The sequence below is a fragment of the Gavialis gangeticus genome, unplaced genomic scaffold (genome assembly GCF_001723915.1).
Source record: "Gavialis gangeticus isolate Ggan-Ray unplaced genomic scaffold, GavGan_comp1, whole genome shotgun sequence".
NCBI classification, from domain to species: domain Eukaryota; kingdom Metazoa; phylum Chordata; order Crocodylia; family Gavialidae; genus Gavialis; species Gavialis gangeticus.
This window is the reverse complement of record NW_017729032.1, coordinates 168,066,198-168,078,619: the sequence shown is the minus strand read 5'-3', so window position 1 is coordinate 168,078,619 and position 12,422 is coordinate 168,066,198. Positions and strand designations below refer to the sequence as shown.

Below are 12,422 nucleotides of genomic sequence, written 5' to 3'. Positions count from 1 at the left end.
CAGGGGGGAAGCAGGGGGTGCTCTTGTGATCCACAGGTTTTATTTTTAATTTTTTTCACTGTCTTCAACTCTATACAAGCCTATATTTCTCCTTTTTTTGGTAAAATGCTAGATAAAAACTTGTGAGTAAAATGTTATATAGAAAAATATGACCTATATATCTATATCTATCTATCTATCTATCTATCTAGATATAGGTATAGATATAGATATAGACGCGGCCATCCCTAGGGGGTGCGAATTGGGGTGACTGCCTGGGCCTATCACTTTGTTGGACCCCGCAGACCCCTCCCCCCCCCATTGCCGATGGTGGCAGCAGCTTCTTTGGGTCCAGGGCCCATGGGATCACATTGGGGCAGAGCCCCACATGGGCTGATTTGCCCTGGGCCCCATGCCCTGCTTGGGTTGCCTCTGGATATAGATACAGATATATAAATGAATTTATGGCATTGTAATTTAGTGCCATCCTTTACCATTTTGATTTGTCATTTGTTGGAATAAAAGTGAACACTCAAGTTTTGGAGCTTTATTGTAAGTAGCAAATAATTTAGTGGCCTTTTCTAAGTCAAATTAAAAATGTTTGTGGCAAGTCCAAGAACAAGTATAACTATTACAACTTATATTTCGCATTGTTTTACATAATTATATTTGATATTTAGTCATAAAATATTGCATTGAATATACTCTTTAGGGTAAAACCATCATTAAAGATTATCTACACAGAAAAGCCACTGTATTAAGTAGCTTGGAGGGGGGCAGTTTTTCTTAATTTTATAGTGCAATATTTCTTCAGCTTTCATTAAAGATAATTTCTACCAGGAATCTATTTGCTTGCTTATATTTGATGTTATATCCTTTTAGGTTTGGAAAATTATTGTTGTTACTTATGCTTTGCAAAACAAAGATCACCACTAGTCATAGAGATAATTGAGAAAATAATAGAGAATATTATTCATATAGTTTTTCAATTGCTTTAAAAAGCTATAAATATTACTTTTAAGCTCTTAATATTGAGGAGTCAATTTGAGTTGCATATCTAATTTCAGTCTCTAATGTCACAGAATATTATTGCAGTGTTAGATATAAACTAGTGTTGGTAAAGGTGACTATCAACCTGTCCGTTAAAAATGCTTTTTTCGAGAGGTAGTTCAGTTAAAAGAATAGGCATTAAGAAACAAAAGACCTACCTTAAGTAAAGAAGTTTAAAATCAATGATTAATATAGATGGGCACAAAAATAACATAATTTGTCAACTCAAATCAAGAAGCTCTGATTGGCAGCTGACTGCCAGACAGAAAAGAGCTGCATCTATTAATATCCTTCCAAAGATCAGAGGCAGCTATTTATCTTGTTCAGACCTCTTTGAGGGAATCATGACCAACTGTTTCTACTGTGACCTTGAAGTGGAATGACCCAACAGCTAGTAGGTGGGAGGAAGATTTGACAATAACAGTTTAACTCTCGTTTCATTAACTGGAATACTTCCATAAACAACTCCCTCAAAAATGTATTGCTATTGCTTTTATACAATTTGAAAGAGAACTTTCAGTTTTAAAACATCTAAGTTTCAGCTGTTGAAAATATGAACAACTTTTTTAACCTGATGTGAAACACGAAATCTTTCAAATTCACCCTTCCATTTATTTTTTATTTGTTTAGGGGTGCCACCCTCTTTTCTGCATTGGTACTTATGTTTATTTATAATGAGCACCTTTACTACTACTACTCTGGGCCTTCATGTTTAAGTGTTGGGGGGATAAAATAAACTTAATATAATATACTTTACACTTAGGGAAAACATGATTTGATTTCTAGTAATTCTGACCTTTTTTTCTTTGATAAATATTTATTTCACTGTAAACACCAAAGCATTCAATCTACATATCTTAGGTTTAGATTTTGGTGTGTATAGATAATTGTCAAAAAACAATGAGCATGACTTGGCAAATAGGGTTAATCTTCTGCCACTACAGCAAAAAAATACAAATGACTTGTTAGGAAACAGATTTTATGGCTAAGTGCAAACATTTTGCGGGGGGGTGGTTTAGACCACATTAAAAATGGTAACCCTAGCTAAGGTAAGTCAAAATGTAGAGGCTAGCAGGGGGGAGGGAGGGTGCGTGGGAAAGCATGGCAAGCTGGCTTGTGGGAGGCACTGGGGAAATGTGGGGAGCAGGCAGTGTCTCTGGGAGTGATCAGGAGGCAGGCGGGATCCACCAGGGTTGCTCGGGTGCGGGAGGGTTTGGCAGGATCAAGGGAGTTCACAGGGCCCTCAGGGGGATGGAAGCTTGGGAGGGACCAGGGGCTAATTTTAGTGCCCCAGCCCTCCACAGCAAGTCTACCCCCACTTACCCTTCTGCCCCTCTCCTCTCCCCCCCCATCAAAACTTACTTCCTCAGCCCTCGGTATCCAAATGCTGATAAACCACTGGAATAGGGGATTCAGAGTGGGGCCTGGATGATCTGAGAGAGTAGCAGTGAGGGGCTGGGGGACTCTAAAAATAGCCTAGTGCCAGGGAGTAGATAAGAAAAGCACAGCCCTAGGGATGGGGCCAGGGCCTGGGCTTTTCCAGCCCTGGGGCTGCACAGGTAACTATACTAAAGTTCCATTCAGTGGTCTAACCTAGATCAAGTTTAAGTGTACATTGATCCAGGACTATTTTGGAACAGGCATGCAGTTGGCATTCTCACTCCTGTTTACCCTTCCAGAAGAAGGTATTGCCACCTTCACATTCTTTGAGTTGCCCATCTCCTGCTTGCTGGGTCTGACTAAATGCAGCTACATCAGTGTTGTATTGCCTGAGTTCTTGGGCCATGAGTGCAGTGTGGCACTCTGGGCATTCACTGTTAGGGTTGTCTGCAAGGGGCTTGATGTTCCATGTCCTGAAAATGATTGTGTGTCTTGGTTGGTATTTTTGACCATAGTAAAGGTATTCCCACTGGACATGGTTATCCAATCAGGAAGAAATACAGAATGCTGTATTAGACAGGCTATGTTCAGGGCACGTTTTCTAGCCCCTGCCCATGTCAGATGAGCAGAGTGGATCCTGATGAGGGCTGCTCAGTCATGGTTACAGCTGCCAAATTCCACTCCTGCCTCATGCAAGTGCTAGATGACCTTCTTGTAACTACCACCTTCATGCCAGTTCATGACTAGGAGCTTCCAAGCCTCACAATCCTGCTCCCATTGCCATTAGTTGGTTGCCAAAGGGCTTGAGGAATGTGCTGGAAAAGTTGTTTTCATGGAAGATGCCTGTGCATGGCTTCTTTTATCATGGAGAGGCTGCTGCACATCAGATTCCACATGGCTCCTGACAGTATGGGATATTGATCCAATGGCAAAGAGACCAAGAAAACAGGGGATGTAGTTCCATTGTAGATTTCATCTGCCATTACAGCCATTGAGATTCTAACATTTTATTCTGCTTGCTCTGCCATTGAGAACTTGTGGACCCATGGCCACGGACTGGGCAGGCTTATTAAAGTAGCAATCTATATTTGCTGTATCACAGCACCGTCAAAAGATATATGTGGCTTTTCAGGAGAGAAAGCAGTGCCATTTCCTGTCCTCACCACATCTTGGTGGTGCTGCTGTTGCTTGGTCCATGACTACTTATTCGTCAGAGTTTACCCCTGCTTATTTCACAGCTAGCCTTCCCTGAAGGTCATTCCACTATCTGCCACCTGCAGATGCACTGGTGAAAGTACAGCTGTGCCCCACATGAATCTTATTGTAAAATGGTGCATTTCCACTAAGATTAGCTTATTTTTCACTTCTTGGTACCTATTCGAGAAGTATGTTGACATTCCATCATGACCCTTTTTTTAACCTTCCCTGTGGAAGCAGCACTATGACAGAATATGGTATTTTGAAATTATAACATGGTTGTTCTAACCTACCTTCCTATAAACTGCACAGCTTCTTCTGTCAACCTATGAGTAAGGTTTTGGTAGGACAAAGGTTGCTGAACAATCTGGTGGTTCCTCATCAAGAAGCAATTGAGATATCGAAAATTATAAAAGAAAAAGAGTAAAATACCCAAAAAACTTGTAGATAACAAAATGACATGGCCTAGGGCTCTTTGTGATACTCTGAGAAGGCCAATAAAATGCAGAACTTCCAAAGTTATTAGGGCAAGGCTAATGATCTGAATTGGCATGGTAATAAATGTTTGAATCCCTGTGGCAAATACGCTGCCTTGTCCTGGTTTACAGTCTCTAAGGTTGGTCACTATGAGCCCATAGAAGTAATCAAACCCATGTTTGAGGGGGTGGTGGCAGAAGTCATCATTGGTGACACAGTTCATCCCAAGATGCCACTTTCCTGTAAGAGAGAGAAGCATAATTTATAGTATGTCCACATCCAAATAATGAAAATTACCAACCTGTAACTGGTACTTTCCCTGCATATATTGTGTGATTCCTTATTTCTTTCCCATCTCTTATTTACATCTTAATTCTCAAGGGCTTTGTTTCATGATTGCAGGAAGACCTAGGCATAGATTCTAGCCACAGCCAATAAACCCTGAATAAGTTAGCGGATGACTGAAGAGCAGCAGAGCTCTAAAAGATAGCTAGAACTGAAAATGTAGCCTTTGTCCATTTGTAGTAAAGCACCCAGAAAGAAATACAAATGTATACTAGTAGGAACACAACACAAGAGGAACCCTGCAGCTGTAGCCATGTGAGGGAACCATTCACCGAAGAGAACTGCAGGTTCTGATTACTGATCCTCAGGACTATTTGTGCCTTTTATTCAACAGTCATGGGATAAAGTGCCTAAGCTGTCTTTGCAGCCCAGATTCCTCTTCTGAGTTAATGCTTCACCAGGCACCAAAATTACATTTCTTCCTGCTTGCTTCCTATTATGACCAGAACATGGGCAGCCTAGGCCCAAGGTCAGGAACCTTTATTCAGAGCAAAGAGTAAGAACTAGGCCACAGCCACTGTGAAATCAGTGGTCAGGCTAGAGTTTGGATAACCAAGATGTAGTTAGGAATTAGCCAAAGTCAGGGGACTAGAGTCATGAAGCCACAAATCAAGTCAGTTTAAGAAGCCAGAGTAGGAGCCAAAGATTTAGCTATGGGCAGGGAACCAGAATCAGGAATCTGGAATCAAGGCAATGTAAAAGTGTCAAGAGCTGAGAATCACAGTAGAAGTAAGCCAAGGATCAGAATTCAGACACAAATACTAAGAGCAAAGGAGCAAGGAGCAAGAGTCTAAACAGAGTTCAAAGGTTAGGGCAGGCTCCAAGCTCACCAGGTGATCTGATCTATAGATAGTGTACTACTGTCCTGCTGGTTTAAGGCTGCATTTGGGGTGGGTTTGGCTTCCTGTCAGAATATTGGCTAATCACTGGCTTTCAGAGGGGTGTCTCCTCCTCAGATATGGAGGTCAAGATGGACAGGTGGATTTTTGGACTCTTCCCCCAAAGGCTGAACCCCAGATGGAGCAATGAACCATCACATTTTTCTCTGGCCACAAGAATCTCACATTCTTTTCTGAGCATTGACACAGCTTCAAAAAGAAGGATAGATGGTATGCCTCTATACTTATAACACAGTGCCTCTCTCCTGAGAGGTTGAAACTGTGGATTTGAACACCAACAGGCAAAAGAGGGCCTGGCACTCAGGTCTTCTACTGCCTGGAAAATTATTTCTTGTTAGACTATTTACATAAAAAATGTGCAGCATCACCACTGTCCTTCCTGTCCATGTATTCAAATTAAAAGCTTGCGGTTGCTTCAGGCAGAATGAAGTGATGTTGGTGTTTGTTAAGCATACTCTGAGCACACTCTTTGATTGGGCCCTTGGGCATCCTAAATGCCAAGCAAATACCTAGTCTGCAAATCTTAACAGAAATGACAGATGATGAGATGCCTAGATCAACCAAAACAGCAGCATTTCTGGGTATGTGCAGTTGCAGAACAGTAGATGCCTTGCTTGGTAAAAACATACGTGCCCAAACAACCAGGTAGCAATTTTCTGAATCATATTCTTGAACTTGGATGTCTAAATTCTGCTCAACTTGCGCTTCAGGCATCTAAGCTTTGCCTTTTTTAGATTTAGCTCTAGACTTCAAGCAGGTATAACATTATGTTTTTATGCTGTTACCAGAACAATGGGCCTCCATTCTTGGCTGAGATCTTTATGTGCTAATGTAACACAACTATCAGATAATTAGCAAAAAATCCAGATTGACATGGTTGCAACTGAATAAGTCAGAACCATAGTTTGTTCTTTTGACGAGAATGTGCACGCACTAAGACATATATTCCTCTCAGTACTGGAAAATATCTAATAGTTGCCAGTAAACATTCATTAAGGTAGTTCAATGCAATGTTATCCTTTCTTCAAAACGGACTTTTGCACAGAAGGCAACAAGAACTCTGACTCTGGTATTACTTGGGTCTAGACTGTAGGTATATGTCTACCCGGTCTCTCCCACTCCTAGCATTAATAAATATTCCATAAAGGGTGTGTTAATGCCAAAGAGTGAGGTAATAAAACTTTTTATATTGTGTATTGTATCCAAAGAGCTGCAAGTTCTTTACAAATGAGGTAAGTATTATCTCCAATTCACAGATGGGAAAACTAAGGCATAGAGAACGAAAGTCACACAGGTCACACAGCAAGCTGGGAACAAACCTGCTTTCCTCAGTCCAATTCACTGAGCTTGTGATTAAGCTATGAATGTGGGTAGAGCCAAGCCTTACTTGAATGTTAGCTTATGGTCTTAAAGCAGCACCACATCTCATAGAAAGAGGCACTAGCAGCATTTCTTCAGTGTATTATATGCCTACATTTGTTAAAGGCTGCCAGTTTCACTTTGCCAAAAATGAGATCCTCATTATCAAGATGGCTGACTCTAAGCCCTGGGTGTATTCAGTTATCCATAAACAAAGTGCTTTTGGTCATTTTTCCTGTACTTTTTCCTATGCTTGACTTCCAGACCCCCAAAATGACCAACAATTTAGAATTCTAGATGCTGCTGCAATGCCCTTTATGGCTACAACTAAAATTCTGAAGCTCTGCAGTTCAATTACAGACACTAAGAAAACAGGCCAGGAAGTAGGATTATTCTTTTCTTTTCACTAGAGCAATAGTAAGCTTTCTTTGTCATTATATTAGTTTGCTGGTCTCCTCCAGAGAGTATACCACCAGATCTTTTGATTAATCTAAAGTTTCCCAGGGATTTTGTCGAAGCAATAAAGCTGAAGTTGATGAAATTACAGCACTATATCAAATGTTTTCTCTTAGATTTTGGTGACTTTCTTTTTGTTTGGGAAGTAACTTAAGCCAGATGGATGGCAAGGTAAGCAGCAAGCTGCTCTCATAAAGTGAGATAATTGGAGTAAATTTAGAGGCCTGTAATCAAGAAAATAAAATGATCTTAAAACTGTTTTTTTTAAATCTGTACTTTAATTTTTCTATCTCAAGGTACTTGTGATTAGGCAAGTATGGAAAAATGCAGCAAAAACACATAAAAACCACCATCTTTTTAAGGAAGTTCCTGCAAGTCAAACAACATGTGTGATTTAGTAACATTATAAAGTGAATTTAAAATGGACTTCAGTAAAACCAGGAACTGGGAGCCAGGACAAAATAATATTGTAGTGATTAATTGAGAGCTTTTACTAAATGTACCAGTGCCAACATGAACATCAGCCTTGGATGAGTTGCTTGGTTACATCTTAAACCAGACAAGATAGGCACAGTACAGATGAGCTTGGAGAATCAATATGAAAAATTAACACAATTTATATAGGCAACCTTGAATGAGGGAGAGCAAGTACCATTTTTATGAATGGTGAGTAATCTCCAGGGCCTACAGATCCTAAACTGCTCCTGAGTGTCCAAGGACTGTTTATGACCAATAACGCATTTTTTTTCAAAAAGAAAAAAAAATCCATACCTGACAAAAAGAATGAGACCTTTTCTCAAATATGTGAGCCTTGATGCAATAATCCATAACTTTGACATCTTGTAATTAGATTGCAATACTTTGTTTTACAATTGGTTATACCCTGTAGGACCTTTCTACAGAATGCTATAACTTGGGGTGCTTACAGACATGAAGAAACAAAACAAAACAATTCTTTACTTTCAGCTCAGCATGCCCCCACACAGAGCAGAGTGCATTCCCAGAAGAGGATTTGAGTCAGTTTGACCCGGCTCGCCCAGCATCTGTATAGCTCATGAGCTTCAGTGGAGCTTTTTGACATTTTTTATCTAATAGCTGATTGAATCAACTATTAGGTAAAAGCACCAAAAAGCCCCACAGAAGTGCGCAAACTATACAGATGCTGGGGAGCCAAGTCAAACAGACCCAGTTCCTCTTCTAGTTTAAAGCACTGCCTGTTGGGAGTGTGTTATGTGACCTGTCCTAGTTTCCAGTAATTCTGAGTAGAAGTCTGAAGTAATTTGGGGTCTAAATTATCATGTCTCAGTATCCTTCTGTCAAAAGCTGTGTTTGAACTTAAAGTTATTGCTCTCTTAGTATAAATGAAAGGGAGCAGCCATCATGATGTTCTCTGGTAGGTCCTCATTTTGGAACAGATTCCCTCTTGTTTCTCCAGAACCCAGGTTTCTTAATTTTCTGGAGACACTATAAAAACCTCTATTTTCTCTCATTTTTTTGCTCGGGTGCTTGAGTTGCCTGAACATTGAATTGTTTATACTAAGAAGCATTTCTTCAGTATGATTTTTATTATTTACCTAAGGGATAGGTGCCAAAAGTATAGGATAGATACTTAAGCTGCTTACAGAAATTAAAAAACAAAACAAAACAGCCCAGTTCATGCCCAGAAGAGGCATTGTGTTAACTGAACTCAGTTTGCCAAATATCTGTATAAATCAGATGCTTTAGTGGGGCTTTTTGGCACTTTTATCTGATAGCTGATTGAATCAGCTATTAAAGCACCAAAAGTCCCACTGAAGTGCCCAATCTATACAGATGCTGTGGAGCTCGGTAGAACTAATGCACTTCTTGTTCTGGTAACATGCAATTTTTCTTTTTGTTTTTTGACACCTGTAAGCAGCCTTAGACATGGATTATGTATTTGAAGAAACAGGTCAATGTGAAATATTGAAGGATTTATAACCAGGGATCCTGGCTTTCTCTGATAAAAAAAATCCTCAATTTTCAGGTTAAAAAAAAAGTTACTGAAAATCTACATTTTTCTATAATTAAAACAAAACACCACTAACACATACAATGGTGTTTCATTCTGATCATGGAAAAATGTGGATTTTGGATTACTTTTTTAAACCCAAAAATTGGAGATTTTTTTTATCAGAGAAAACCAGGATCCCTGTTTATAACAGATTCCTAATGAAAGCCCATATTCCAATACAACATACTGATTAAATCCACCAGGATGGTGCCAGAATGTCTCATAATCTCTAGCTGAGTTAAAAAATCCAAATCCTGTAATTTCTCATTCTGAGGAATTCCAAAAGACATCACGTCTGAATGTAGCCATTAGACTTTTCCATCTTTATGATGTTCTAATACACTGGAAAGAAAAGGATGAGAGCAAGGAGAGTAAGGAAGGACAATAACTTCCGCTGCACATACATACTAAGCAATACATGGATATGTATTTATGTATTGCTTAGTATGCAGTGGATGGCTATGGATACAATGATATATTGCTGAACACTTGCAAGCTCTACATCTGGAAAACTTGAGATAGCTTGTTACATTTGAGGCTCTCAGGGCTTTTATTTTTCCATTCCTATTGCTCAGACCCTGGAAGTTCTCATTCATGTGTCAGCCCTATAGCTGCCTATCTTGGAAGCACCAGGCTCAGAGGGTAGTACTCAGTGGCACAATGTCTTGTTGGCAGCTGGCATTAAGTGGAGTGTTCCACAGGTCGGTCCTGGGGTTGGCTTTGTTCAATACAGTCATCAATGAGCTGAAATATGGGATGGAGTACCCTCAGCAAGTTTGCAGATGACACCAAACTGGGGGAATTAACAGATACTTTGGAGAATAGGGATAGGGTTCAGAGAGACCTTGACAAATTAGAGGACTGGACCAAAATAAATCACATGAGGTTCAATAAGGACAAGTGCAAAGTCCTGCACTTAGGAATGGTCAATTGGCATGACCCCCACCCTTTTTCACATGTCCCCCTACTATCTGCCTCTCCCCTGGAACTTATACCTCTCCTGCCTGCCCTTCTTGGTGGCTGCCACCCCAATTTGACCCCCCTTGCCTTCACTCCCGACTGCTTCCCCCATTCCTGAGCCCCCATGTAGGCATCCCTCCCTGCAGTGCCTACATCCCCTGGTACCTGTACCACCATCACCACTTGTCACACCTCCCACCTGCTCCCTTTGTGCTTCCTTCTTCTGCTTGGTTCCTGCCGCTGCCTGTCCCCCATGCTCATCTCCAGTAAAAGAAATATAGACAAATATATAGATAGAAGAGGTGTATAAAAAGCAAAAGAAAGTATATACAAAAAAGAAAAAATAAATAAAGTAGAGGAAAAGAAGAGCAGACGAAGGGGGGAAGCATAGAATAAGAGGGAAAGAGGTTTGAAATGGTGGCAATACAACTTTGAGGTGCAAGAAGGATGGAGACATTCTTCTGACAATCCATCAAAGTGGAGGATGTGACAATTAATGCTTGGGAACTGCTGAGCTAGACTAAACCAAGCAAAGTGTCCCTGAGTTAGCAAGATGATTGGATGAGAATATAAGCAAAGGGCAGGTGAAATCTGCCTATCTTTACATCCAATCTACAGCGTTTTTCTTTTTTCATTTACATATGCTTCATCCTTAGTTTGAAAGTTCCCCTTCATTTTTTGAAAGCATCATTATACTCTAAGGGTATGGTAATATCACCTCTCCTGGTTTCATAGGTTATCATTTAGGTACTTGGAGGAAATATCTCATTATAACCTCATGCAGATCTGGAGATCTGATATGTTGCCATGTTGCAGTGAAAGCAGTTAAGAAGAGTAAGCATTTGGTAAATCATCTTCCATAAAATAAGCTCTATTAGATTGGCTGGTTTTATTACAAACAGAAAAATAAACTTAATTCAGCCAGCCTTAAACTGTATATGGAATGCTGGGATTTAAACTAAGGTTAAAGCTAGTGAATATCTCTGAATGGTACCAATGGTACATTTTTTCTACATAGCTTATAGAATATATATGACCAGCTCCCTATTCTGAGTTTGTTAGAACAGTGCACCATACTTTAAAAAAATATCAAAGATGAATGTATTTATCCCTTACAATCTAATATTGCCGGCTTAATTTTTGTAGGTGATGAGAATCTGTAATTCCAACCTATACCACTTTGCTTGTGAAACTCAGGCATTTGTTGTGAATCCAGAAATCACATTAACTCAAATTAGTGAATATTTCTAAAAATTGCAAAATTGCCAATTGGTAAATAAATAGTAAAGTCTTTAAAATAAAAATTGCCATAAGTTCAATGTATTCAGTTCAGAAAAAACCTCTCAACCTAAGCAAACTGAAGTGCCTAGGTTGCCAAATTATTAAAGTACACTTCAAAATATTTTAATTTTATATACTTCAAAATAATAAATGATTGACTTATAACCCTGTATTATATCTATACTTACAGACGTATCAGAATTGGTTATGTTAAAAGTATCCCATCCTGGTTTAGAGATACTTTTGTAAACTGGGACTCAGAACCACAATTTGGACCCCCATGCATTACTTCAATACAAACTAAGAGGCAGCCAAATTGTTAAGTGCTTTGTATATGTATACATTTTCTCTGAATATGCTCAGGTCTCCTATAAGAGCAAATTTGTTGCATTATGTAGGGAAATGTAATGTGTTGATTAATATAATGTGAACTATAGAAAGTTAGTGTGATTTTGGCCACTGCCACGTTATACTTAACATGTGATTAACCAGCTAAGCACATCTTAAATTGTAACCCAGTCTATGTTAAAAAAAAATCATGGCATCATAAAACAAAAAATAAGCCACAAAGCTATTCCACAAAAATTGTGTATTAACTTTGTTGTGTAATAAATTTGTCCCTGTCACGCCATTAATTGAATGGGTGGTGAGGTACACCCCTGCAGATGGAAGCCTGGATCAGATAATGGGACTGCTAGCTGTGGGAGCTTGCTACTTGCTGGTGCAGGGGTAATCTGGGATTATGATTCTGGGCTTACCCTGCAGCAACAACAAGGCACAGTGGGATCAGATGATCAGTCCCAGTCACACCTCTGCCATGTACATATGGCATGGCAGGATGCATAATTGTGGGGATTGCTCATCAGACTCCATCATTTATTTACCTGCATATCTAGAAGGGTCCTTAGATTTAAACAAATTATGACTCTGTGTGTGTGTGTGTGTGTGTGTGTGTGTGTGTGTGTGTGTGTGTGTGTGTGTGTGTGTGTGTGTGTGTGTGTGATTTG

General features: G+C 39.7%; 1 protein-coding gene across 1 annotated transcript in view; it reads right to left on the bottom strand.

Annotated features, from left to right (window-relative positions):
* STS (steroid sulfatase (microsomal), isozyme S) overlaps positions 1-12,422 on the bottom strand; it is a 215,891-nt gene that overhangs the window by 147,144 nt on the left and 56,325 nt on the right. Inside the window, exon 6 of the mRNA XM_019525011.1 lies at positions 3,900-4,323. Coding sequence (XP_019380556.1) covers positions 3,900-4,323 — 424 coding nt within the window. The remainder of the gene's footprint in view (positions 1-3,899; positions 4,324-12,422) is intronic.